This window comes from Ambystoma mexicanum, chromosome 8 (assembly GCF_040938575.1).
Source record: "Ambystoma mexicanum isolate Mex_15411 chromosome 8, UKY_AmexF1_1, whole genome shotgun sequence".
Taxonomy (NCBI): Eukaryota; Metazoa; Chordata; class Amphibia; order Caudata; family Ambystomatidae; genus Ambystoma; species Ambystoma mexicanum.
The window spans coordinates 1,682,226,195-1,682,251,350 of NC_090929.1; the positions used below are offsets into that span (position 1 = coordinate 1,682,226,195).

The 25,156-nt window shown below is 46.5% G+C and overlaps 1 protein-coding gene across 5 annotated transcripts in view; it reads left to right on the top strand.

The window, feature by feature from the left end:
• The window catches only part of PLEKHA1 (pleckstrin homology domain containing A1), a 749,116-nt gene that overhangs the window by 288,653 nt on the left and 435,307 nt on the right, over positions 1–25,156 (top strand). For all 5 annotated transcript variants that reach the window (XM_069611983.1, XM_069611981.1, XM_069611982.1 and 2 more), the window contains exon 4: positions 13,714–13,759. In XM_069611983.1, coding sequence (XP_069468084.1) covers positions 13,714–13,759 — 46 coding nt within the window. The remainder of the gene's footprint in view (positions 1–13,713; positions 13,760–25,156) is intronic.

Here is a 25,156-nt window from a genome sequence, read left to right on the forward strand (position 1 = left end):
GTGACTGATCAGCTGACCGCTACATTGCCAGCCGGTAGCACGACACTCCCCTCACCTTCCCATGAAGGTGTCCGTAACGCCAGACTAGGTGCTTTTGATTAGCGTTACTACTTCCATACCTTTACTGCCGAACTCCTTTGTGAAATTGACCTCGGATATCCTTTTGACTACTCTTCTCGTCTCTCCTTTGTTACCTGGCTTTTGACTCGTTGGCTTCAGACCTAGACCGTCCGACTACGATTCAGCGCTCTGCTCCTGGAGTTCAAGACGACCTCCCGCGCGCCATCCTCCAAGCCCAGCACGAATCCAGTCTTCGAGCTAAGCAGTCCTGCGTACCCAGCATACTCACAGGAAGTAATAATCCCGATCACGATCCTGATTGGCTAAGACTTCTCCTCACCTGGTAAGATTGAAACTATCTTTTCTCTCTGAGAATTCTCCACACCCTGTCTGCTGTATCCACTTACTTTCAATACCATACTTGCTGATCGTTCACCATCAACATACTTGGACAATACATACCATCCTCATTTCTTTTCTACGTTGGAAACTTACCTGAAGATCAGTGCAATAATTTGAACGCTCTGCTGAAAACATTGCACCAACCCGTACCTAGTATCGGCCCTCGTTCCGCCCGGGGAGTTCCCCATACTAACCTTCCACTTTCTTATTTTATCCTGCCGTTATTTACCAATATCTAGACATTACTTTAGGATACAGAGGGTAAGAACAGGCGATTCCCTTCTTGTTCTTCTGAAAGCTTTTCTCCAAGACCATGGCTAATATAATTCTCCATTTTCTTTCTCATAGATACTACCAATCACCTATCACCTGTATTTTAGGTATTAGTCCTATCAGCAGATCTGTATTATATTCCTTCTTCCATTTTTGGTTCTAATATTTTGTCCTTTCTTTACAGCTTGGTGAAAGCGGTGTGGGTATCCCCGCTCTTTTGGGTAATTTATCATCTTGGCTGTTATCTAAAACAGCGGGAAGGTCCATTACCAAAAAGAGTTCCCTCAGTGAGAGTGGGTCCGGTCTGGGTATTTTCCCTTCTGGGAATAACACCAGCAGTGACTAAAGATTCTGGACTCATTGAACAGCTCTCGTCTGGTCCTGAGCCAACGCCCCGGCCAGTCTGCACTGTGGTGAGTCTAACAGAAACACTGCCATGACTTACGGATATCATGACAGCCACGCAGGATCAACAAGGAATACCTTTGTCCGTGTTGCAGAAATACAAAGCATGTGATGATCTCGCATTTTCTTTACAAGTTTTGAAAGAGTTGCTCGCAGTGCCCAATGGCAGCCAGAGAGGCGGGGACAGTACATAGCACCTCTGTTTTCCGGTGGTATGCAAGGAGCCTACCAGGCTGCGAACCTTAATATGCGGAAATCAAATGGGCAGTACTGGACCGTTGTGGATTGGACAAGGAGTCGTACTGAATGAAGTTTAGAGACCTGATTAAAAGCGGGAGAAACTCCCCATCAGATGTACTACAGAGTGGGTGACCTGGCAGAAAAGTGGCTGCAACCCTTGAAAGCTACCGTACATGAAGTACTCAAAGGCAGTGTTAAGAGCAGTGCCTGGAGACCCAACCCACTCCAGCCCAAAGATGGGTAAGGCAGCACCATCATCCTACTTTGGGGGAGGCTTTTAACATTGCCACAGCATATTAAAAGGGAGGATACTCTAAAATCACTTCAGAGATCCCAAGCTGGAGTGGCCTAGATATGGGGGAACCGCTGATGGCAAGACCAGTCAGGCAGGTGTTTGGAAAATGAAAACCTCTGGAAGAATAGACTGTCCAAAAGTGAAGAAAAGTCCGGGAGAAGCAAACCCAGGAACATTACCTCACCCCCCCCCCCGGGTGCTGACAACCTCCATGTTAAGATTGTGGTGAGTGGAGGCACATCGCTAGGGCCTGCCCGAAGCGAAAGGGAGTCAAACCTATGGCGATCGGTTATTTGCAGCAGTGCGAAGCCAGACAAGGAGGATATCCATCTACCGTTGAAGTGAGGGTGAATGGAACACCTACATACGCTCTGCTGGACAGCGGAAGTCAATAAACTGCCATCGCCACCCAAGTGAGTGGCTCTTGTTTTACCTAATGATTCTGTCGCTATTGAATGTCTACATGAGGATATACAGAGGTATCCTCGAAGAAGGAAAAAAGTGACGCAAGTACAAGACCAGGTTGTGGAAATGAAGGCTGCTGTTCTTCCCTCGTTACCTGCCCCAGTTCTGATTTGGTCTGATATACATTTCAACGAAGTTCTGAGCAACACAGAAATAGACTAGTGGAAATCGGCATCTTTTAATGGGGTAGAGGTTGAAGGGACTGTCGGCGGTCCAAAGAAGACCAAGCAGGAGAACCGAAAACCAAACCAGTATGGAACAATGCCATGTAAGCCACTCATCCGATAGTCTGACTTCATTTGAACAGAGACAGTGACCGATCCATCATTAAGGATAGCCAGAGAAGGAGCGATGCAAGAAGAAAATCCCACCACAGGGAATGTACCTTATTTCAAATACAACCAGGGCCTACTCTATAGAGCCCAACAAGGTGAAGATTGAAACGAGAAGAAGCAGTTGTTGGTCCCAAAATCTCATCGAAACCTGATACTATTGGTGCACAGCCATCCTTGTGGGGGGACGCATGGCTGCCTCCAAGACGCAACAAAATTCCCAAAAGATTCTATTGTCCTGGAGTGTTTGGAGTGTTAGGGGAAGTGTCCAGATACTTCAGGGAGTGCTCGGTATGCTAACTAACCAGTGGGGCGATACCACGGCGAGCACCACTACAAAAAATTCCCCTGCTAACGGTGCAGCTCCAAAGATTAGGAAAGGATATCGTGGGGCCATTGGAACCTCCCTGCAGGGGACATAAACACCTTCTTGTAATAGTGGACTATGCTACCAGGTGCTCAGAAGCATTCCCCATGAAGGGAATTTCAGCCAGACAAACCTGTGCCCTGCTAATATCTTATTTTGCACAAGGCTTCCTAACCGCCAAGATAATTATGGATCAGGGAACCCATTTTATGGCTACAGTTATGTCCCAGGTCTGCTAGAGGCTACGAATTAATCAACTGAGAATGTCTGTATACCACCCACTGATGGCTGGCCTGGTGGAACGATATAGGACCATCAAACAAATGGTCCATAGGATAGTTGGGCCCGAAGGAAAGAATTGAGATAGGGCAGATCACTTGGTTCTGATAGGATTATGGGACACTCTACAATCATCTACGGGATTCTCCCCCTTCAAGCTTTTATTCAGAAGACCGCCTCGGACTCTGCTAGACCTAGTCAAGGAGAATTGGGAGCAGAGCGAGGAGGGTGCCACTTACCGAATATGGCGAACATCTAAAAAACCACCTGGAGGAACTTGGTAATATGGCTCAAGAAAACCTGGGAAGGGCCCAAACGGATCAAGCGGTACACTTCAACAAGAAAAGTAGAATGAGAATAAGTCAGGAGACAAGCAGTTTGTCTTATTGCCCACCAGTGATGAAGAAACTAGCCCGGTGGAGAGGACCCTACAGTGATTGGAGGCTTTAGGTCCAGTGACTTACAGGATAAGTGAACCGGATCGAAAACCACCAGAAAGGGTGTATCACGCAAACCTTTTGAAAGAATGGGTGGAACCACATATATTCATAGGATATTTGACCACGGACAGATCAGATGGGCTCAAACTGTTTGTGGTATGAACTCCTGCTCCATTCTGGGATGAACAATGGGGAACAACTCTAACGGAAAATCAAAAAGAAGAAATCTGACGCACTCTAGGAGACCATACTGAGGCATTCTCCAATTTACCTGGCAAGACCAGTTAGCCGAACATGCGATTAACACCAAGCCCGGCATATAGTTGGCATATAGGGTAGCTGAGACCAAACACCAAGTCGTAAAAAAAGAAGAGATCAAGGAAATGTTGAGGTGAACATCTTATAGCCCTCCGTCAGCCCTCTGGTTTTCTCTCATAGTTCTGGTGCCCAAACCAGACGAATCCACCAGGTTCTGTATGGACTTTCCTTTGCTGAATAGTATCTCCAGTTATAAGGCATACCCTATGCCTACAGTTGACGAACTGTTGGAGAATCTGGGATCCTCTCGTTTTCTTGGTACAATCAACCCTACAAAAGGGTACTGGCAAATTCTGTTGAAGGCTCGGGACAAGGAAAAAACAGCATTTGCCATCCCCCATTGTTGGGGAGAATTCTCATTTCTGTGCCAATTCCCTTCAGACTTGCAGACTCCCCAGCTCTTTTGCTGGACTTTAGGCCTTTTTAATTTTAACCCCTGGAGTTAGTGAGCCCTTTTTCTCACTCCCTCATGTCTTTTGATCTGATTTGGATTTTATATTTCCTTTGTCTTTGGAGTCTGACAAACTCCATGGGCATCTACTTTTTGTATAGTGACACACACAGCACCCTCAGTGCAGTGAGAAACCCTTTAGATTTCTCATAAGGTTTAAATACATTTTCTTGGGTGAACTACAGTTCCCAAGAAAACCAAAGTGAAATTTACTTTACTTGCCTTTTCTCTTTGTAGGTCCAGCACACCCCATCATATGTGGAGTGCTGGGGGTTACTTATTATCCCCTTTTCCTACCTACTCATGTTACATTTTTTATTACCCTCACTACTTTAAATAGCTAGTGGCAGTGGTTTAATTTCCCTACCGTTGTGCTTTTCTGTGCACGAATGGGAGAAACCTGCTTAAAAGGCGAGGCTTCTTGGACTGAAGACAGTCGACCACTGGGAAGGGCATCCCGACGGAGAAACCGCAAATGACGCTTGCTGCATCCTCTAGGACCATTGAACTGCCCGGTGATGCCCTGCTGCTGTGCTGAAACGCCTTTTTCTGATCGACATGAAAAGCTCTAGACGGAACAACTTCTTCCCTTGGGTTAGTGGGACCAACTAACCCCGAGACAATCTTTGCTGGAAGACCTTCGCCAACTGGCTGTACTTTGCTGCTGCAGGAACCAAGTGCCAGGGGTCGATAAATCCGTCGTCGAGTGCAACGTTTGTAAGCCGGGCAGAAGCTCCAGGAGGCTCCTGAGGACCCTGCCGAATAGGACGACCCAAGCTAGAGTCACCTCACCAGACTGCTGGACTCAAGGAGTGAAGGAAGCCCAACCGGTGTCCAAGATCCATGGTGGTGCTATTTACCGAGCGCTGAAACCGTAAAGTGCAGCTGATCCGAAGAACGTCCGTAGCTACTGCTGACCTTTGAATTGCTGTGCAGGAGTCCTCCCTCTTGTCCCCACGACTGAGACCCAGGAACACTGGATCTGCATCACTGCAACCAGACAGAAGGCAGCTGGATCCTCTTCTTCTAAACAAAGGTTCTGTTCTGTCTTGAGGGTACTTGCCCCTTTGTCTGTAGCTTGCTCTTCTCAGTTGAGACTTTCAGTAGCTGCATTTTCTAGAGTTGCTTCTAACTCTAACTTTCACATGTGTAACAGTTTGTGGCCCAACAGTGATTTTCTACAACAAATTCTCTAACTTTATGAAAGACGTTCTTGCTATCTAAGAAGTGCCATAGCTCCATAAACTTTGCTCCAATTGACTTTGGCTCTCCTGGCTCCGTGCAGACTCTTCTATTCCATTGACTTTGATTCTTACTGTCCCTCATAGGTGATACATTGGTTTCTAACTAATATTGCTGGGAAAGGTTTTTATCTAGACTTGGGAGATTTTAAAAGTGCTCACATGCTCTGCGAACCTGGTTAACCTTTTTCTCTTCCTTCAACCTTTCCTTTCTGCCAACCTCTGAATTTACGAAGTACAAAGTGATATATAAATGCCAATACTGTCCTAGTTAGTGAAGTCTCTTGAGGGTGTAGGAAGTGTACTATGAAACCTTGAGTGTAAGTGTTATTTGGATACTTGTATTTGTGAATTTCGATGCTACAGCTCTACAGCTCACATGTACCCCTCTTGAGATGTCTGGCTGCTCACTCACACTACCAACTTGTGTAGTACAGACCTATACCAATAGGTGGGTTACCTAATACCAAGAGGACAAGGCTTGTGTAGTCTGCCACATGTTACTACATCAATTCTTGATTAACACCCATGGACCATTTCGTTTCAAAGTCCTTTCGTTTGATTTACATGGAGCTCTGGCTACTTTCCAGAGGCTGATGGATGTGGTGTTACGACCTCATGAAAGCAATGCTGCAGCCTATTTCGATCTTGTAGAGTTCAGTAGATCCTGGAACTCACATTTGGTACACTTGAAGAAAGTTGTTGCGCTTCAGCGGAAGCCGGCTTACACATAAACCCCACGAAAACTGTTGGGAGCCTTGGATGCTCAGCAGGTGAAGGGTCATCCGCCACAAGCCAGCAAGGGGGAAGCTATTTAGAAGTTACTCCTTCCTAAAAATAAGAAAGAAATAAGGACCCATCTTGGGTTGATAGGCTACTATCGACGGTTCATTCGCCAGTTTGCATTCGTTGCTACATCATTGACGGGCACTCTGAGGGGTAAAAGCTCCTGTGAAGTGTCCAATTACCCCAAAACCCAATCCTTGTTTCACCAGTTGAATGCCATTTCCACTAGTCCTGAACTGTGGTGTCCATACTTCGGGCAACACTTCTTATAAACTGACGCATCCGGAGGAGGGTTAGGGGCCGTATTATCCCAAGAAGATGATGGAGGTCTGTACCCGATTTGTTATGTCAGCAAAAGACTGCTACCTCATGAGGAACCATACTAAACTATCGAAAAGGAGTGTTTGGCGATCAAGTGAGCAGTGGAGGCTCTGCAGTATTGCCTGTTGGTGTGAAACTGCAACCTTTTTATGGACCATGTGCCTCTAGAGTGGCTACCCCTGCTTAAGGATTCTATCCTCTGGGGCCTATGGGTTTGTAGCACTCTACAAGAACTAAAAATAAATATAAATAGAGTGCTGTAGTGGTTTCTGTCACTGCAACTCTTTGATCTCGGGACTAGCATCAACCTACTTGGTTCCAAGTTGTCTGACTTCCTGTCTCGCTGCAAAACCATGCCCAACCGGCCTGGAGCTGATGGGGGGGGGGGTGGACCCTGCAGCACATGCAGGAAACTGGAGACACACGGCAGAAGGGAGAAGCGATACGACTGCAACAGCAGTGCACGTGGTAGGTGCCGCAGAACAGAAGCCTTGGTCTGCAACCAAGCCTGAGGCAACCAGGGACGGGAGGGGGAGTGCAGCGATCAACGCCATTGCAGCACCAACGGGGAACGTGGCGGGCGCTGCGTAAGAAAGCGCCACCCTCCACATGGGGAGACATGACACCAGGTTGAGCACTCACCGACATCACTACCACTGGAGGGAAGGTTTCCTCCATACAGCGCAAGGAGTAAGAAATATCATTGGGGATAAAAACCTACCTGTGAAACCAGGATGTCGTAACAGCAGGGTACAGCCATGATGGATATAAGGGGAGATCAGCAGCTATCAAAGGGGGCAGTGCTTACCCTGAAGAGGGGGGGATTGGTGGGTATTGGAAAGGAGGACATGGATTGGCTAAAGAGGGATAGGTGGGACAATAAAAGAGGATGAATTTCCTGTTACAAGGTTGCCCTTTTTAACCTTCCAGGATGTGTAGGCAGAAGAGAACCCAGAGGAGTGGTGGGCCGATCCGGAACATTAAAGGGTAAGAGAAGGCTCCCTACCAGAGAACCCTGGACCTAGAGAAAAACAGTCAAAGGAAGAGGGGTAGAGGGAATAACCCAACACTGTTTAGCTTGCCAAGTTTGAATAAACTTTGGACATGAACTTATCCCACGCGCCCGTCTCTTCTGTCAATCCTACACTGAGTGTCAATGATTTTTTTTTATCTAAAAGTAGGTTCCACAGGGACAGATGCCGTTTTCTCAGGATTACCTACACGTCCTAAAAATGCATGTGAAAATTACAGAATTTGGGACTTTTAAGCATCTTTGCAGTTTTCTAATACTGCTTGAGACTATTTGTGGAAAAACTCTATTGATTGCACTGTGTATTTTGGGAGGGAGAAGGGCTGACTAGTGCCACTCCTCAATAAATACAGACGCACCTTGTGTCTGTGTAATCACTGATATTCACAGCGAGGCAGATGCAAAAGCTAGCCCCATATGCATTGGGCTAAAATAATATTTTGAAGGGTAATTAAACTAAAAAATGAATCCAGAATCCTCATGCGACCCTTGGCTATTGTTGGAGGATCCTGTGAGAAACCAAAGGGTGTCTCACTTGATAGTCCCTGAAGGGATCTCTCTTTCCCTCTTTCTCTCTTACCCCCCACCCCGGATAAAACACGGAACATAGAGACACTCTGAGCTAGGTGGATCACGAAAAGGAGCAGATCTTCTGGGGCGAATGCAAACCTACTAGAGCAAAGGGTAGATAATCCCTGAAGATCCTTGCAGGAGGAATGCCAGCGACCCTCCCAGGTGAACGACAGAGTTTGGGAGGGAAGCCAAGCCTGAGGTATCAACATTGACTCTTGAATCAAAGCCGAAGAGACAAAGGAATGCACACAACCGGTGAGTTGGCGAAAGTCATGAAAGGCCGGTTTGTGTCCAGGAAAGATTGAAGCCGCAACAGTGTATCTCACAATTGAAAGTTGCGCGCATGCTGATGAGACGTGAAATAAAGCAAACCAATAGTGAACTTTAAAGATGTCGTTAACTGTGAAGCCAGTGATAGAGTAGCAGAGGGGTCTGGGCGAAAGGAAAAAGCCCACTCGTAAGTCTCGGCAAAATGTTTGTCTTGTTATAAAGCGCAAAATTGAACGAACTCTGAAATGCGTAATGGTCAAGAGTAATCTGGTCGTAAGGGGAAGTTAAAACGTGATACATTTAAGAGAAAGATTTCTTTGAACTTTTCTGATTGTGTTATGAAACTACCAAGAAACACTGGGGCAAATAACATAAAGGGAAGATGAAGTGAAAGTCGAAGTGATCCTGCAGAGGTCTATGGTAAAAACCTTGCACGCTCGAAAGTCTTTGAAATCAGTGACAGGTCCGAGTCTGACTGAGGGAGACCGGAAACCTGAAATAAGTTGAGGGAAGGGAACCCCTAATGAACATGAATGAAGCTTGGGGAAGGGAACCACTGAAAGTGCTGTGATTGCGAGGTTTGAACCCGGCTGAGGGAGATCTATGTGAACTTTCGTTGAACCGAAAATAAGTAAGTGACTTTTAACGTGGAAGGCCAAGCCGGCCATGACCCATGTTTTTTTTAACTGGCTTTTTTTTGTTTTATAACCTGAGCCAGAGTGTCCTCCTGTGTATGGGGGCCACCTTGCTCTGCTGTCCAACGTGGGCAGAAGTGCTGAATCGGCCACCTTGATCCTTTGTTATAGCACTGACTTTCCTTTGCATACACATTCCCATTCACACACTTTTTGTATAAGAGATAGGGCAGGCATTAGGTTTTGTTAGTATCAGCCATTTTGATTTGACATAGTCCGACTAGGACTGTATTTTGTTATTTGATGGTAGATACTACTCCCATCACAGCTCCAGGGCAAAATAGGAGTTTTTCCACACCCCAAGAATTGAATAAAGGTTTGGAAACGTGTAGCTCTAGTCAGTGTCATAATTGTGATGCCATGCCTCCCTTACAATCCCCATTTCCACTTTAACTGGGTGAGAGGTGTACAAATCTGAGATCACTGAGCCATTGTGTTAAAGTAGTGTACATTTCGGCAGCCTGGAGTTTAGTAAATAACAGAAATGACGATGTAAAAGGTGTTAAAGTTGCCATCATTCTAATGCACAATAAACCGGCTCCATTTTAATTAAACAGTTGGTAGAATTATCAGTTTTCATTTACACAGCACTTAAGAGCAGTCCGTCTACAAAGAGTCTGGGTAATGGAGCAAAATTGATTTTTTGTATATAGTTTCATGCTGGATTCATAAAATAATAAATACAAATCCTACACCTAAGAGCTTTAATCTGTGTTCTGCTTACCGTTTTATCAACCTCTGAAGGATAAAGGGCAGAATAGCCCTTTGGGATTTGAGCCTTTGACCATGGGATGCAAATGCTTAACCCATTGAGCTATCTTAACATCCTTACATGTGCAGAAATTCAGTCTCAAGTTCGGCCCTCCCAAACTGGCACTGAACATTGTTTAAAGTGCTGTTCACCGAAGGGTGGTTGATGGTGGATATTTTGATCCCTTTTCACCTTCAGTCTCGAGCACGGCTGCCTGCGATTTCCCCTATTCTTGGTGTACCCTGCCTATTTCATGCATTGGAATAACAGATAATCGAGTGGATGCACTGCAATAATAAGGATTTGTTATTATATAGCACTTTTAAATTTTACATTTACATACAATTAACCCAACCAAAGTTGGTGCACATTTATCGACCTCTGAAGGATGAGCGGCTGAGGTCCCCTTGCTGGGATTTTGAACCTGTGACCTGCATATTGCACTCAGTGGCTTGAGCAGTCACTGCTGAGATTTGTGTTGGCCTGAAAACGTGCCAGTACCTAGTACCATGCAGGTGCATGTGTCCATGATGATGTGATGAGATGAATTATGTGCATTGACAGTTCTGCCAGAGTCTCTCCAAATGTTGTTGCATGTTTTTTTGCTGCACAATTGGATTGTACGCTGTATTCTGAGATGAACATGTTAGCTGCACTTTTGTTCCCGCTCCATAACGCATGTTTCAAAAGGAGGATGATGCCCACACTGCTAAGTATTGCCATTTGTGGACTCCAAAAAGTGTCTTTGCTGCTGTGATCCTGTGTATCAGTGATCTCAATGCCATTTCAAGACAAGGTAACTCGCGCCACACTGAGGGATCTCCATGTATGTTCATTGCCTCTTCATCTTGTTTTTGAACAGATATGCACGTCTTCCTCAATGCTCTTGTTTTCTTCTCCGTCTCTAATCTTCCACCGTATTTGGGTCTCCCTTATCTGTTCTTCCTCCTTGTCTTTCCCTCCTCATCTCGTATGCCCATTATTTTGACTACTTATAGTTCCCACTGTGAGAACCCAGAAGGTGTTGCACCTGCTACTCCCTGGGGATCGGTCATCCAGGTGGCCAGGACACGGCCATGGCTTTTGGATCCTGTTCCTGGTGGTGGACCAGTGCAGGTGGATCACCTAGGATGAGGGGTCATTGGGGACACCAGACAGTGAGATGCAGTATCCCCTTCCCTGTAACACCTTTTCCCCATCTTACCAGGTAGGATACTTAGGAATCCAACCCCCTTACCCGACACAAACACTTTCTCACGGACAGCTCACTGTGAAAGAAAAGGGACTAAAACCGGAGCCGTATACCTGACATGTCCCAACACAAGAGTCAGGCAATTACTGATTACACACACCTGACTTCATCACACTTCCCCATACAAGGAGGTGCACGAAAGCACACTCTGAGGAAGGCATAACACACGAGGAAGCAGCAGTTCCGAGATGGCAGTTTAAAATGCGGAGAAAGACGGCAAGACCAGAAAGGGTGGCAAGGAGGGAATTGCCCATGGCCTTTTTGGAGGGAAACCACGACTTTCATGAGCCCTTGAAAATAAGAAACATAAGACTAGGAATTAAAGCTGAAGAAAGGTGCATTGTGTGTCGAAGGTAACTGGGGCTCTCCCGCATCGCTAGCCTGGGCGGGGAGGAGCGATTGCCGCTGTGGTACTGTCCTTGGCTCCTACAATAAAGCAGCACCAATAAAGTTAGCCCAGCCGGTGAGTTGGAGAGACTGATAGCAAACTGGTCCGTGTTAGGACCACGGTTGCAAGTGGCAACATTGTATGAAGAAATCTGCAAAGAACATAGTGTGAGGCGTATGTGATGGGTGACGTGAATATAATTGAACATCCACAGAGTGACTGAACTTTTGAAACCAAGACAGGTACATGTACAGTGTGTTCTGGTACCACGTGGGTGCTCAGTCAAAGGTCTCTGTTAAGTATCCAGCTGAGTGTAAAATTGTGCGTTGTGAAATCGAAGTGGTCCTCCAACAGGTCAAGCTAAACCCTGTGCACATTCAAAAGTCTTCGATAACTGATACGAACTGTAATTAGGGAGACTAATTGTGTAAAGAGGTTATGAGCCCAGCTGAGCGGGATCCAGGGTGAAACGTGACTAACCAGAGAAAAGATATTCTAAAAGCATTGGAGTCAAGTTGAGCCTGGAAAAGGGGGGATTCAGGGTGAAGAGTGAATCGCTCTGGCTCAAGTGTCTGGCTCAATTTGAATATTTGTAAAGAAACTTTTTGTTGTATTGGTACATCAGGCCCTCTGAATCAAGCGACTTTGATAAGAGACTTGGGCACAGAAGGCCCTGATGTTGGTAATGGAACTGTGTCCTCTTGCTGAAGAAGCCCAAGAGTTTGCTATGCTCTAGTGAACTGCCTTGTCCCGGGATGAAAAAGTGAGGAAGGGATGCCAATGGCCTAAACATCCCGACTTATAGTTTTGTGAACACTTATTTCTTTTTCATGAACATTGCTCCACACTACTTGTATTTAGCGGTAAGGATTGCCAATATTTGTATTATTAGGGCTGTTATTATTTAATGGTTGTAGCTTGTTGCCATCTGTAGATTTAGGTTTAGATAGGCGTTTATCACACCATTGATAAAGATCCTTGAACTGTTGTCGCTGGTCTCTTTGATACCATGCCTTCCTTACACCACCTTTGGCAAGGACACCACTCTTAATGTCTGTGGGGCTCTAGAATAGATCAAGATGTTTGGCTAGAGACCATATTGGCAGAATAACAAATACAAATTGACATGAAAGTGACATCGTTCTTGCTAAACAGAAAATTAATAGATGCCATTTTTATGCATGTCAGGAACGATAAAAAAGAGGTAACCGTAGCTAGCTTTTTAGATGACCTGATTTTCCTAGCAAAACGACTGTTTAATGTGTTAATATCCCTGCAAAAATATTGCCATATTTTTGCAGCAATATTAAGGCATGGAACCTGTGGGGGATCCCCCCCGCAACCCTTGTATTATTTCAAAAGGAGCGGAGGAAACCCCCGCTCCCGAAAAACCCTAATATTATCCCCCAATAAAAATAACACCTATGCCCGTTCCCGATAACCATATATATACGGCAATATTTTTGCTTGAGATAATATTACCTGATACCAAAATGACAAACACAGGGGTGCGTTTTCCCAGGTGGTTAAAAGAAAACGGAAAGCAGTACATAATGTGCTATGACCACAAATCAATCTATGGTGCAAAGGATGATAGGAGCTTGATGTTAAGTGCACTGTTAGAATAAATGAATGCGAGCAATGATGGGACTGACAGGGGAGGTGTATCCAGAGAACAGCATCTCTCCACAAATGCCATCTGGGTGCCACCTAGTATACTATACCATTTTTTGTGCCGTAGAGAGATCTCGGTACAGCGATACCCATCAGCCCAAACTAAAACGTACTCCGCGACTCCAAAAGAAACTACATTATGAACCTGTACCTACATGCAAGAAAGATGTCCGCCAAAGATGAAAAATTGATTTGTTTTAATTTACCCTGATGAGGCAGCATTTGAATGGCCAGCTTTTCGTCTGAGCTTGCAGACGGATTTTCCACAAATGGAGCGAAAGAGTGGGTTCTGGGTTGGTCTTATTACTATTTTTTCTCTAAATGTTTGTCATGTTGTCTTCCTGTTGAGTGAGTGCTTTGAAATGTGATCAGCATATTTCCTTATACCTATCCTTTGTGTTTCAGGTTAGTGATGCAACCAAACTGAGGCCAAAGGCAGAGTTTTGTTTTGGTAAGATTTATAAATAAACACATTTTTGTTAGTTGATATAGTGCTTTAGCCAATTGGTGGCGTCTGTGTGCTGTTCAATATGAAAGAGTACAACTACATTGTTTCCATTTTATGCTCACTGCCATCTGAAACTCCTCTCCTGCCTATGAAAGAGTGACTTGAGCAATATTGTAGGTCAGTCTTCCAGTGACAACTGTTTAGGAGGAGCTAGCGCCTTCCTGCACCCCCCAAGCACTTTACCATTGGGTAAGACTTCTCTAAGCACTAGAGCACTGAGAGAGCTTTTTTCGTGCAAAAAATAATCACACACGGGCGTGACAAGCCACTAAATGAAAATAGTTGGTATTTAAATAGAAGTGCAAATAACTATTTAGCTGAATACATTTGTAAAACTGTTAAATTGTAGTTGGTTTTTCTCAGAGCACGGTAAAGAGCTCTGTGTCAAAAGGATTGCAGCCAGGGCTCAAAATAAACTACAGGTATTGGATGGGGCCCGGCTAGCTCTGGCAGAGCACACAGTCGCTGAGCACCGGTTTCCTGTCCATCAAAAGCCCATGTATACTAAGAATAGGAGTGTACATGCTTAATGCACGACATACAACATTATGGAAAACAAGGTTTTTAAGCAGAATTACTGGACCGGATAAAATGAGGATATTGAGTGAAGTGTGGAAATTATGGGGGAAGGTGTGTTTATATATAAATGTTTATAATCTAGCAAATGATGATTAACGGGAGCTACAAGGTATACTTGCCTAGGTAGGAGTACGCAAAGTAGTTTTGTCCTAAATGGAAACCCGGCCATGCAAGCAGGAAGACTGCAGCATCCCTTGTACGGGAAGGACAGTTTTGGATGAGCTATGCCAGTATGCAGTGACCAAGTCAAACAGTATATAATGCGCCTGCTTAGCATCAGTCTCAAGGAGCTGGCCACAGAAGGACAGAATGCTTGTTGGGGGTAGTGGGGGTGGGGAGGGGAGAGAGTCCTTTGCCCCCCCCCCTCCCTCCTCATCTATGTACAGATTAAAGTTGTTAACCTTGCAAGATAGACTGTTGGCCTTAATTCACTAGAGGGGTGAACTATTAATCTGGTGTGAGCGTGATTAGGGGTACCCCAATATATTTAAGGCGTACCCCTGTAAGTATGGTCCACCTTCCACAACCTACAAACTGTCAACGTGCCTAAAGCGTCTCCTACAATCTTTGCGCTCATTCTGCTTGTGTAGGTAAAAGGGTGTTATGGGGTGGACTCTTGCAAGGAGAGTGCAGTGGCAGCAATCCCTGCTCCATGAACACCATGGCTTCCAGACCCCCAAAGGGCAATAGGACAGGGGTCCTGTACAACTCACATGTAGCCTCCTTTCACTGGTTTGTTTCATGAAGCACCACAGTATCCTACACATTCAGGAATGATTTCCCTGCGGCTTTACTTCGTACTGGTCACTCATGGTCTCCTTTCTATTCGTTTGGGCATTAGGTGTCACTTTCGACACCTATAAAGCCCAAACTATTGCATTCAAATCCAGATTCAAGTACACATTGGGAGGAAGGGCATATGACGAGAGATATACAGGAATGGCATCTGAGGAGAGACAGTCCCATTTGGTTATGAGCCCACCCATTCCCTGTCAATGGCCACGCGAATCCTTCAGGCCATTCACACCCATGCCTGCCTCTCTCCGCCCAAAACTCCTCTGCATTGGAACTCTTTCAGCTTGCCTGCTTTAACGTCTGCTCTTCAAGGTGAAGGTGCGTGCTGACGCAAGGCACAGGCTGTGTGGAAGTTCACTCTCCAGCTTCAAGGGAAGGTGGTGTTTGATTCCGGCCCCAGGGCCAGGGAGTGTCTTCCCCTCTGAGCCCCACCTAGTTTTCCTCGTCTCTTTCCTTCTGAACAGAGGGAGCCATGTCCCTATTGCCTATTATGTTGGGGTGAGGGTGGTCGTGCCACAGCTAAATAAGAGAACCAGCCGTCATTTAAGGTCCCCAAGCCTGAATGAGAGGCGCTGCTGAAAAGCAGCCTGTGACTTGTGTTTCCGAAAGGGGTCCTTCCTCACAGCCTCGCTGAGGGGGCTGGGCCACACACTCGATAAAGACATCCTTGAATTGTTTGCCTTGTCCGCTTCCCTGCGGGGGCCTGTCATTTGATGCGCACGGTAATCCGTGTGTCCTGTCTGTGCACCAGGAGCTCGACTGCTTTACATGCTCTGGGACTGCCTGCATTTCAGATCGTTCTGGCTACTTTCCACGTTGATTGTGAGACTTGCATAATGCTCTTCGGTATATCTTGCGTGGATCAGGTATGGGCCAGTGTGAAATGGTAGTACAATGTTGGGAGACATTCCTCGTGAAAGCATATATTGAAGTAAGCTCGTGCCTACGGTGGGTTTGTATGCATACTCTCTATTAATGTCCGGTTTTGAAATGGCATTTAACGATGTATCGCTCCCACATCTAGGTGCCGGAATAGTAGCTGTTATTATTTCCAAGCGCGCTCGATGTTTCAACCTTGCCAGAATGAAGGGCTGAGTCCGCACCTCCCAGGATTCCAAAGTGGGAATGTACGTCTAAGCTCCCCACGACAGCAGATCTAGCCCCCAAACTACATCCCCAATCTCGCCCATTAAAAATGGCATGTTATTTTGAGGGTATTTTACACTGCCCAGTAGACACAGTAGTCTACAGCTCTAGAGGCTTGGCTGGAAAAGAGTGCACTACTCCCTAGTCAGGGGGTATCCGGTCTTGGTCTGCAGGGTGTTGCTAGTTCTAGAAAAGATCTGGGGCTACACTATCGTCGGGAGTTTGGGCTAGCTAGCCTTCTGGTTTTAGACCCGGAGCTTCTATTGGGGGGTACGAAAGACCTGGGCCATAGCCTGCTCGGCCTCACCCACCCCTCCTAGCAACGCCTCTGGGAAGACAATAGAAGAGGCTGGGTGGTGGCGTACAGGAAAGAAAAGGAAGGATGGAGTGCTGGTAGGGACGGGGTGTGCAATGGCTTGACAGTTCATCGTTAAAAGTGGTATTTCTGTAAGGTGTTTCTGAAAGAGCACTATTAAAGCTGCCATGCAGTTACAGAGAAATGCAGAGAGAGTATAAAATATCAGTTGAAAGCGGACCAAGCGTATGCTCCAAAGGGGAGTTTGTAAGGCTTGGGAAAATCGCCTTGCAGCACAGACTGCAATTTCTGAAGCTGTCGACGAAAAGTAAAGCGAAATGGAGGAGGCGGCCCGGAAACCTGTGCAGGGTCCACCTCTGCCACCCCCGCTAGCCCCCTGGGGGAGGGGGGTTCAGGTGCAAAACGGCCAAAAATTAGCAAAGCCCACGAAGGGCAAACAATGGAAAGGGGCAGGGTAACCCCTTTATAAGAAGCAGGCATCCTACGACGGGTAGCATCCAGCACCTGCAGTAGGACGCCCGCCCCGCCGGAGAGGATTTTCGTTTTTAATACCCACAGGTAGAATGTTTGCCAGAGGTATAGAGCTAAAGACAGTGGGGCTACAGCATGCTTCCTAACATGTCCGGTTGGGATCTGGAGTGAAAGAGGGAGGACCTCCAGATGTGGGAGAAATGTTTGGATCAATCAAATGGGGTACTGCTTTGGAGGTAGGGATGGGCCAGCAGCGAAAGGTTCAAACTGTTTATGGATTCTTCGGGGTCTCACAGTTTTGGGGCGATCCTGGGCGACAGGTGGTGTGGTAGGGCATGGCTGACAGATTGGCATCTGAAGGGAATCACAAAGGACATCACGCTGCTGGAACTGTTTCCCATTGTGGTAGCATTTAAGCTATGGGGGGCCCAACTGGAGAACAGAAAGGTGTCTTTATGGTCGGACAATTTGGCGGTGGTTCAGATTATCAATCTGCGGTCATCAAACAATGTAAGAGTGTTGAAATTACTCGGGGAACTCACTAAGAGCCTACTGGCTTTGAACATCAAGGTCAGGGCACCGCACATCCCCGGCGTAAAAAATACAGCTGCTGATTCTGTCTCGTTTGCAGTGGGAGAAGTTCTGAGCCACCTGCCCAGAAGCAAGGAAGGTGATGTCCCCGTTCATGGAACATTGGTGGGGGAGGATTGGGGTGTTCTGAGCTCTCTGATAGACACAGCCATGGCGCCAGGCACAGCAGAAAGGTACAGGGCTTGCTGGGAACATTTCACAGCGTTTCAAAGGGACGTACTGTCGGAAGGGCAGAGAGAGTTACCGGTTCAGGACTTTGTGGGCTGATGCTGGAGGATGGGGAAAACCAGAACCTGGATGACATATCACTTGGCAGCAATAGCCCATTATGCCAAACTTTGGCAGCAATAGCCCATTATGCCAAACTTCGGGGTGAAAGGGACCCACCAAGGAACATTACATTGCACTGGCCATGAGTGGCTGGGCCAAGCAAACTGTACTGAAGCCTGATGATAGGCGGCCCATCGTAGTGAAACTACATGGTTTAATTAAATGTATGAATATAGTATGCAGCAGAAATGCAGAGAGTGTGATTTACAGCAGCCTTCACAGTAGCATTCTTTGGGGCCCTCAGGGTGAGCAAGCTAGTGCCCGAGAACAAGGGGGGGGGAGGCAAGGGGCTGGTTTCTTGTGATTGAGGGACGTTCAGGCAACTTGCAGCCAAGTGACCATTTTTGTGCGTAGGTCAAAGACCGACCAGAAAGGGAAGGGGGTGACGTTGACACTGCAGGCCATCCAGACTAGCTTAGTCTGCACTGTGGCGGCCTTGGGCAGCTTCCTGCAACAAAGGCCGCCATCGGATCCGGGAGCATCGCTACTGTTGCATATGGATGGGTCCGCCTTGATCCGCTTCCAGTTCAGGAAAGTGATGGATCTGGCAATAGCAAAGATGGGGTTGACCGAAGGGCAGTTCGGGACTCTCTTTCAGGATCGGGGCGGCCACCTCTGCAGCAGCGAGGGATTAGGAGCTGAAGAAATCAAGCAAATAGGGAGGTGGTCTTCGGGATGTTTCAAAAGGTACATCAGGCCCGAGAAAATGTAAAGTAACATGCCACCTTTCGTTTCCTTTTCATTACCAGCTTCACATAGGAGGAAGAGGCGCTCCGTTTGGGTGGTGGGGCACTTGTTTATTTCAAGGGCTGGGGCAAGCTGGACACTGCAGCAGGAGGAGCTGATGGCCGGCGAGTACCGGATCTGGTGGCATGGGGTGCCGGGGATGAAGTGGGCACAGCTGCAGGTGCTTATACGGAATTTGCTGGGGAAGCAGCAGACTCCCGAGGTGCTGATCATCCACTTTGGGTGGGTGGGGGTGTATCGTCTTGACTAACTTGGGGTGGGGGGTAGAGGGGGGGTTCTTGTTGACGGACATGATGCTCTCATTACAGGAGATATCACCGCAGCTGGGAGAGACGGAAATCGTGTGGTCGGAGATGATTCTCAGGCCAGAATGTAGGGGAGCTGAGAACCACACAGCAGTTGAAAGATCAAGGAAGAAGTTGAATTGCCCCATGTCTAAATTCTACAGAGGCTTCCAACATATCAGGCATGGCCTGATCAACTTGAAATCCCCCGAATACTTTCTAAAATATCTGTCAGCAATGGGAATGGAGCTCTTTTACTGGAATATGTGTACAAAGCTCTTGGAGCTATAAAAAGGAAACGGGAGAAAGGGGGGGGAGTCACGGTGGACGGTAACCCACAAAGAGGTGTGGCGGTGTTTGGGCGACCAAGCACAAGAGACAGACTCAGAATGGGCCAGGAAGAAGCCGGAAGGGTCATTGCTCTTATCGGACCAGCGCCTCTTGGGAGCCTAACGGCTTGGGCATCTGGTGGTAACAAGGGTTCAGCTTCCCCCCAAAAGAAATGGCGCTCTCCCCGCCCACGGACACCTGCAAGGGCAGGGTCGGCTCTGGCACAAAGGGTTAGAGTTGGGCCTACTGTGGACTTGGTGCAAAGGAATAGGGGGAAGCAGGTGGATTGGACACAGAGCAAGCGCCACAATTAGTCTGAATTTCGCTAAATGTGTGCAGTGATTCTGTTGTGAAAATAAAACTGCGGCCAAGTTTGCCATTTTGAAGAACTCTCATATTCCAGCTAATTTTCTTAAAAGGGAAAATAAAAGGAAATGGAAGAATGAGCAAAATATGGCATATTGGCTATGGGTACAAATGGACAAATGCAAGGGTAATGTGTTTGCACCCGCATGAAGAGCTAAACATGAACCACGGTGGGAGTGTTGTGACTACACGGGTTAAGGCTTTTGCCACTTCAGAGGGGAGGGACGTCGTCGGGTGTCTAATCGGGATGGCGCAGAAAGGACATGCCAAGCTGCACTCCAGAAAATGGCAGTCAAGAAAAAGACAATACTTGTGTGGAGTCTTAGGCAAGATTGGATGTAGTAACCCCGTGGGACACTACACCAGCCTTGTCCTCTTGGCAAAAGGTAACCCAACCTTTGGTATAAATCTGTACTACACAAGTTGGTAGTGTGACCTAGCCGCCAGGCTTATCTCAGGAGAGGCCAATGTGAGCTGTAGGGTTGCATCATAGTTATACAGTGACAAGGATTCAAATAACACACTCAAGGTTTCTTGATTAAATATTTATTAATTTAACAGTCCGTTTTTAAAATAAGCCTTCTTTAGAAGGGAGCAATTGGCAACAATATCAATGTACTTCAACACTTCTTCAGTTCAATAAAGTAAGTAGATGCCCTTTTGGGATGGCACACAGATTTTCCTACACTCTGAGGGCACACCGATTTTCCTACACCCTGAGGTGACTTCAATAGTTGGGGAACTGTGGACATTAATATATCACTTTTCACACTTCAATACTGATGTTGTGGCAAAAAGGAAAAGGTTAACCAGTTTCTCAAACAGGTAAGCACTTGTGAACACCTTAATGCAATGTAGATTAACCATTTTCCCAGCTATACAAGTAAGGTATGTATGACTTTTAGGAGGGATTGTTGGAAGAGTCTTCTGGGAGCCAGTACAGCCAATGTTTTTTTTAGCAAAGTCTAGGGGAGCTGAAGGTAGAAGGTAGAAAAGTCTTGCACAGTGAAGGTAGAAAAGTCTTGCACAATGTTAAAGAGTTCTGTTGTAAATGAAATCACTGTTGTGCCACAAGCTGGGTGGCTTGTGAAAGGCAAAGCTGCAAGCAGCTCTGCATAGGGCAGCCAATGCAAGTCTCAACTGAGAGCAAGCAAACTACACACACACGAGGTAAATACCCCTTAGTTCACAGTACCTTGAGTCTGAAGTAAAAGGGTCTAGCTGGCTTCTGTTGCTGTTGTAGTTCCTGCAGATCCTGTTGTTCCTGGGCCTCAGTCGTGGGGATGAGAGGGAGGATGTCTGGGGACTCCTGCACTATGATTTGAAGGTCAATGGCAGCAACGGGCAAAAATTCAGATCAGCAGCACTTCGCTGTTTCAGCTTCTCTAATAGCACTACTGTGGTTCTTGGACACCTTGTAGACTTTCCTTGCTTCTGCGGTCCAGCACTTTGTTGAGGTGGCTCAGGCTTGGTCAGCCCTGCTTCAAGGGAGTCCGGAGGATCTTCTGGAGCTCGGGTCCGGCTTAAAAACAATGCACTCGATTCTGGTGTGCCTGTCCCCTGGCACTCTTTTCCTGCAGCAGCAAAGGAAATACAGCCAGCAGAGAGAAGGGTTTCAGTCGAGTTCGTCTCGGGGTCGATTGGTCCCACCAACCCAAGGGGAGAAGTCGTCCTTTCCGGGCTTCTCTAGTCAATGTTAAAATGGGAGCTTCAGCACTCCAGCAGGGCTTCAACTGGCAAACTAATGGTCCAGGAGGTGCAGCAAGCTTCTCTTTCAGGGTCTATCTTCGGTTCCTTTGTCCAGAGGTCACCTTTGCCTTCCTTGCAAAAGACCTTGCCTTTTATGTGTCTCCCATTCACTTGCAGCCTAGCCTAGCTGTCACTCACACAGCAAGGGTGGCTGTCCTCCGACAGTCAACCGGCCAATCACCGTTTGGTACATTCTTGTAACCAAGGAGACTAAGCACAGGGAGTTTCCGGGCACCGTCTTTTCTCCCTGCCCTGCCAGACATGCTGGAGCTAAAGGTGGGCTTTACCAGTGAACCCCGCCAAAGACAAAACTAACATAGGGACCAAACCTGGTTTGGTGCGCAGAGTGAATCTCAAGAATATCCTTTCCAAAAAGTAATGGCGAAAAAAGAAGACTGTGCCATTTTTAACGTAGCCCACGGTAAAAAACACACAATGGTAGGAAAAAGTAAACCGCTGGCACCAACCAATAATTGTAGACTGGGTAACATATAAATGTTACATGAGAAGTTAGACTATTGTCTAAGATAGTGTGTGCTGGGTCTATAAAGAGGAAAATGTAAGTAAAAGTCAATTTCACTTTACTACTCTTGTAACGAGTAGTTATCCAAGAGAAGGTATTTAAACCTTAGCAGAAGTCTAAAGGACTTCCCTGTGCCACTGCACTGAAGGTGCTGTGTGTCACAATGTAAAAACATACCACCTATGGAGTTGATCAGACTCCATAACTAATATAAACAGTTTAAATCACAGAAAAATACATGAGCGAGAGGGGGAAAAGGTCTCACTCTCTTCAGGATTGAAATAAAGTCCCAAAAGTGCTGGGGGTCTCTAAGGTAGAAGGGAAGTAGCACATTTCTGAGAATTCCCCCCAACATGGAGGCACTACCAAACAAGCATTGGCAATGCCAACAGTTTGGGCTTTTCAATGGGCATGTGAAAGTCACTTTCCTGGTTCAGCCATAGTAGTATTAACTGGCCATTGATGGTAGCAGGTGCAAAATGGTGCGAGTACCTGGGCTTCTAATAGCAGTGCCTGGCGAATGCCTAATACTTATACTCAAGCCAAAACTGTTAGCTTTGCAAATGCTTGTTTTTAACAAGCCTTCATTGAAGGACATGCAGACTGCTTATAAATCAAGTGGCTGTAGGCTATGACCTTTTTATTACACCCGTTGGGATACAGGGGCGGAGGGGGTTACAACAGCAATTCGGCTTTTGTGTGATGTTTATGAAGCCTGCTTTACATCGTATTACACATTTGTTGTAATTGGTTATTTATGACGCGTTTAATACCTGCAGGTTTCTAAGCACGGACCCAGGGATCGAACCTGTGTTCCGCATCGTCCTGCTTCCAAGGCTAGCAAGTTGCCCCTGAGCTATCCCGCCGAGAGAAGTCTGGCAGTAGTTTTTTGCAATAAGCTTACAACAATTGTGCTGGTGGTGTTAAAGTGTTTTGAAGCGAAAATTAAACATCCCAAAATGACAGCCCCAGTGAAGTATGTTTTTGTGTATACGCTAAAAATTAATCCAAGAAGCACATTCATCATCGGGGCTTTTGGAAGACGCGTAGCTCCCCGAGAAAATTCTCAGTTCCTCTGGTGGGATTTTACCAGAATTCCTCATGGCTAACCTCCGAAATAACCATTGTACCGTGTGGGATAGGTCCATTTGTTGACCACTAGTGATTACATTGCATGGTTATCTGGAATGCAAAAAACGGCAAGAATAAAGATATTGATGTGAAAAATTCCACAACCACAAAGTAGTACACAGGAGTAAAGCCTTTGATCAAGACGATAGAGCTCTGTATGCAGCTGGAACAGACTAGCGGTGGTGGGGGGGGGGGGTGCGTGCGTGCGTGTGTTTTATTTTATTTATTTATTTATTTATTTATTTTTTCTTTCCTGCCACACCTGAATTCGCAAAGAGGGTGGCTCCACAGCTTGATCACCTTGCCCCAGTGCAGCCTTTTCTTACAACACTCTGTCCAGACTCCGCTTCTCCCCTTCACGGCTCGCAGGGACACAGACTGTAGTCTCCATAGTAACCCTGGCACACATGGAAATAAGATGGACGGTGCTGACAAAACTCTACAGCACCCGAACCTCGGCATACGACATTTTCGTAATGTAATAATCAGATTCTCAAATAGTAGACTATGGGCATAAACAAAGAGCACATGTTTTAATGCTCAAAAGTTGTTTTTTAAAGGGCACCAGACAATAATACTGACGGAACATGTAGAAACATACTAACATACCTCCACCCATTCTGGAAATGTAAGTAAGGCCTGATTTTTGCTTTGCATTCTAGGACTTGCAGTCCTAGATCACCCATTTAAAACTGATGACTACAAATCATCTCTAGGTTTTATGTGAGAGGGATGATCTCGCAAGATGAATTTAGAACTTCGCCCCAGTCACGGCCTCAATAAAAGCGAGCTCAGGAATGCGTGGGAAAAGTGCTTTTCCCATGCCTACTCAAAAGCACAACTGTTGGCATTGCGCATGCTTGTTCCACAGGTCACCGGATTTGAGACATGCCAACTTTGCAGTTACCAGTTCACCAAAGGTAGCTCTCAGTGGCGGCAGCTGCTTGTAAACTTTTTAACTGGGGGTGCACACATAGCCCAAATCGCGTGCACTCAAGCCATGCTATGGGGCCTGACCTAGACCCGGCTCCAACACGCACCCACCCCTCACCCTGCTAGGATGGTGTGGAGCTATCTCCTAGAGACAATATTTTAAATATAGGGTTAAAATGGTGGATTTTAGCTCCGAAGTTCCATAGGAAATGAGATAAAAAGCTGTAGGACTAAACTGTTTTAAAGGAAAAATAAGTTCTTGCTTCCAGTGTTCATCATGGGTCTCCCTCCCTCAAGCTCGGACCCCTTTTTATCACAATGTTCACAATTGGTCTCCTTCGATCAGGCTTGGACCATGGATCTCCATCGTTTGGGCTCATACGCCTTTAGCACAATATTCACAATTGGTCTCGCTCGTTTGGGCTCAGACCATGTATTCTCACTTTCTAAGTTTTCCTCTTGATATCAAAAATCGAAGACTTTCGAATGTGCAATGGGTTTTGCTGAGAACGTTGAGGACCACTTCGATTTACTTCACACAATGTTCTTACTTTAGTTTCTGCCACTTCTTGGCTGGATACCTTAGAGACCTTTTCTCCATAAATGTTCTGCTTGCAACCCTGACTTCAACACATACCGGTCTTGCATTGGTCTCCCCAACTCCCTGGATGTGTTGATCTCTCAGGCGCTGCTTTGATATTTGAGCCAAGGATGCTACCAAGGCGGCTGCTGATCTTCCCCGACTCGGTCAGGCGTGCAGGATGGTCCGACGCACAATACAGGATTCTTCAGTCTGGTTTCCTGGCCTTGTGCTTTCTAATTTGAAGGGTTCTGGAAAGTAACGGTTTCTCGCGGAAAAGGTCAAGGTTATCTCCTTTGCGTACCCTTCTTGGTTTGCCGTCTTTCTTCCCTCGTTCAGCTGCTGTCGGAGAAGTACTGTTCCTTTGTGTGCTTGTGTCACGGTCCATACCACCACATATCAGGTGCAGACCAACCTGCCCAGGACTTTGACTTCCATGAGGGCCTTTAAGGCCCCAAAGACTCTCATG